The sequence below is a fragment of the Octopus bimaculoides genome, chromosome 24 (genome assembly GCF_001194135.2).
Source record: "Octopus bimaculoides isolate UCB-OBI-ISO-001 chromosome 24, ASM119413v2, whole genome shotgun sequence".
NCBI lineage: Eukaryota > Metazoa > Mollusca > Cephalopoda > Octopoda > Octopodidae > Octopus > Octopus bimaculoides.
Genome location: NC_069004.1, coordinates 34,684,255 through 34,686,473, shown reverse-complemented (window position 1 = coordinate 34,686,473; position 2,219 = coordinate 34,684,255). Strand labels below are relative to the sequence as shown.

The window sequence follows — 2,219 nt, the reverse complement described above, 5'->3', positions numbered from 1 at the left end:
TGTGTGTTTATAAGTATAAAGATGCTTTTTTTTTATAAATGTAAAAAGGTTATACATAAGTATAAATATGTCAATATATTTGCACGTATACACACACAGACATTTATATAGGGTGTTTGCACTTTATATGAGACAGAGCGAACGAGACCACCATTCACTGACTCACACACAAGGACACACACACACACACACACACGCGCGCGCGTACATAATCAGACTAAGAGACTCGACAGTAGACAGACCGTTATCATTTGATAGAGAGGCAATTGTATATTTCTGAGTATATCCAACTCATGAATGAATTGTTCTAAATTCAAGGGACGCTACTACTCGTAGTGAGATAGCGAAACAAAGGCGCCATTATTTACGTCATTGTTTACGCTTTTAGGTGTAAAGGGCTCAAAGTCTATCTTGAGTTTTAAAGAGATGACAAGCCAAGTTCTGGTGAATAAAGTGAAATGTCTTGTAGAGATTGAAAGAACAAGAAAGGAAATTTATTTACAATTTTGTGGCATTATTTCTTGTTTTCCTATAGTCATTGTTGTTGTTGTTCTTGTTATGTAGCCTTATCTCTCATCCGCTCCTCAACACTGTTCTAGTGATTGGTGGGTAAATTCATTATTATTGCTTGAGAACTGGCACTAACACGCGACCTTAAAGATAGCGTTTAGAAAGTGACGTATATATATATATATATATATATATATATATATATATATATATATATATACAGGGTGTCCACAAGGTCTGGGTACATGGAGTAAATAAAATCATAGCATAAACAATTAAATATAAGAAATTATAAATTCTTAAAGTATGTGTTAATCCCCATGTACCCAGACTTTGTGGACACTCTGTATATATATGAGAGAGATAGAGAGAGAAAGATATGAAGAGGTAGATAGGTATATATATATAAATAGGGATATAGATATATAAATAGACACACACACACACACGTATACACACACGTGCGTTACTTCGTCGAACGTATGAGAAAGGAGCACTCAATACACGTTGTAGGAATATATCGGTTTATTTACTTAAACTGAAGATGAAATTTTATTTCGCAATTATAGTTTCACGCATCTGTGATCTTCAAGTGAACATTACGTTCCGAGTTTCGCTTGATGATTGCAGTCGCCTGAAACTCGAGTGCCCCCCCACACACACAAATATATACATACATATATATATATATATAATGCATTTTAAATATTTTCTTAATACTTGTGCATAGGAAGCAGTGGTATTAAATGCAACTGCGACATTTACACGTATTCAAACATTTATTCTTCAAATCAACACATCGGAATCGATTGAATGAAATACTTGAGTGGCAGAATCGTTAGCACGCTGGATGAAATGCTCAGCAGCATTTCGTGAGTCTTTACGTTCTGAGTTCAAATCCCGCCGAGGTCAACTTTGACTTTCATCCTTTCGGGGTCGATAAATTTAGTACCAGTGAAACATTGGGATCGCTGTAATCGACAAACCCTCTCCTCCCAAATTTCAAGGCCTTGTGTCTTCACCAGAAAGGATTATTATTATTATTATTATGATTATTAGGATTATTATTATCATTATTATTATTATTATTATTATTATTATTATTATTATCGTTATCGTGTCTCTCTTTTGCAGATTTCCCAAAAGTTATCAAAGGAATTTCTAACACGAATGCTCCAAGCTAAAAACATAACGGCCTTTCTACCGTCAAACAAAGCTTTTCAAAACTTCAAGCCCGAAAAATATGGCTTCCCGTCAGTCTTGGACTACGATTCTTTGAGAACGATAATGAACTATCACATAGGTAAGTTACACTTCGTGTCTATAGGTGTTCGAGTAGTGTGGATGTTACGGTCAACAGAAGAGGGCCAAGTTCTGTTTGAATTAACTTTCATGAACGTTTTTTAAGCAATAACTTCAAATAACTTTTGACTCTTTCCTTGTAAAATTCACACAGACGCAGACGCACGCGCATACACACAAACACATGTACATACATATATTTATTGAGAACAAGGAGACAGTCAGAATTTTGGATAATTCTTTATTATCACTTTCGTTCGTTTAACCGAACTGTTCAAGACAAAATTTGAAATCAAATTTTAGTTTTAATTTTTGTCTTGAAGAGTTCGGTTAAATGAACGATAGCGTTACTAAAGAATTACCCAAAATTCTGACTGCCTCCTTTTTCTCTATATACAATATCTGTA

At 34.4% G+C, this 2,219-nt stretch overlaps 1 protein-coding gene across 1 annotated transcript in view; it reads left to right on the top strand.

Annotated features, from left to right (window-relative positions):
* The window catches only part of LOC106867589 (stabilin-2), a 712,318-nt gene that overhangs the window by 415,497 nt on the left and 294,602 nt on the right, over positions 1–2,219 (top strand). Inside the window, exon 2 of the mRNA XM_052976401.1 lies at positions 1,645–1,813. Coding sequence (XP_052832361.1) covers positions 1,645–1,813 — 169 coding nt within the window. The remainder of the gene's footprint in view (positions 1–1,644; positions 1,814–2,219) is intronic.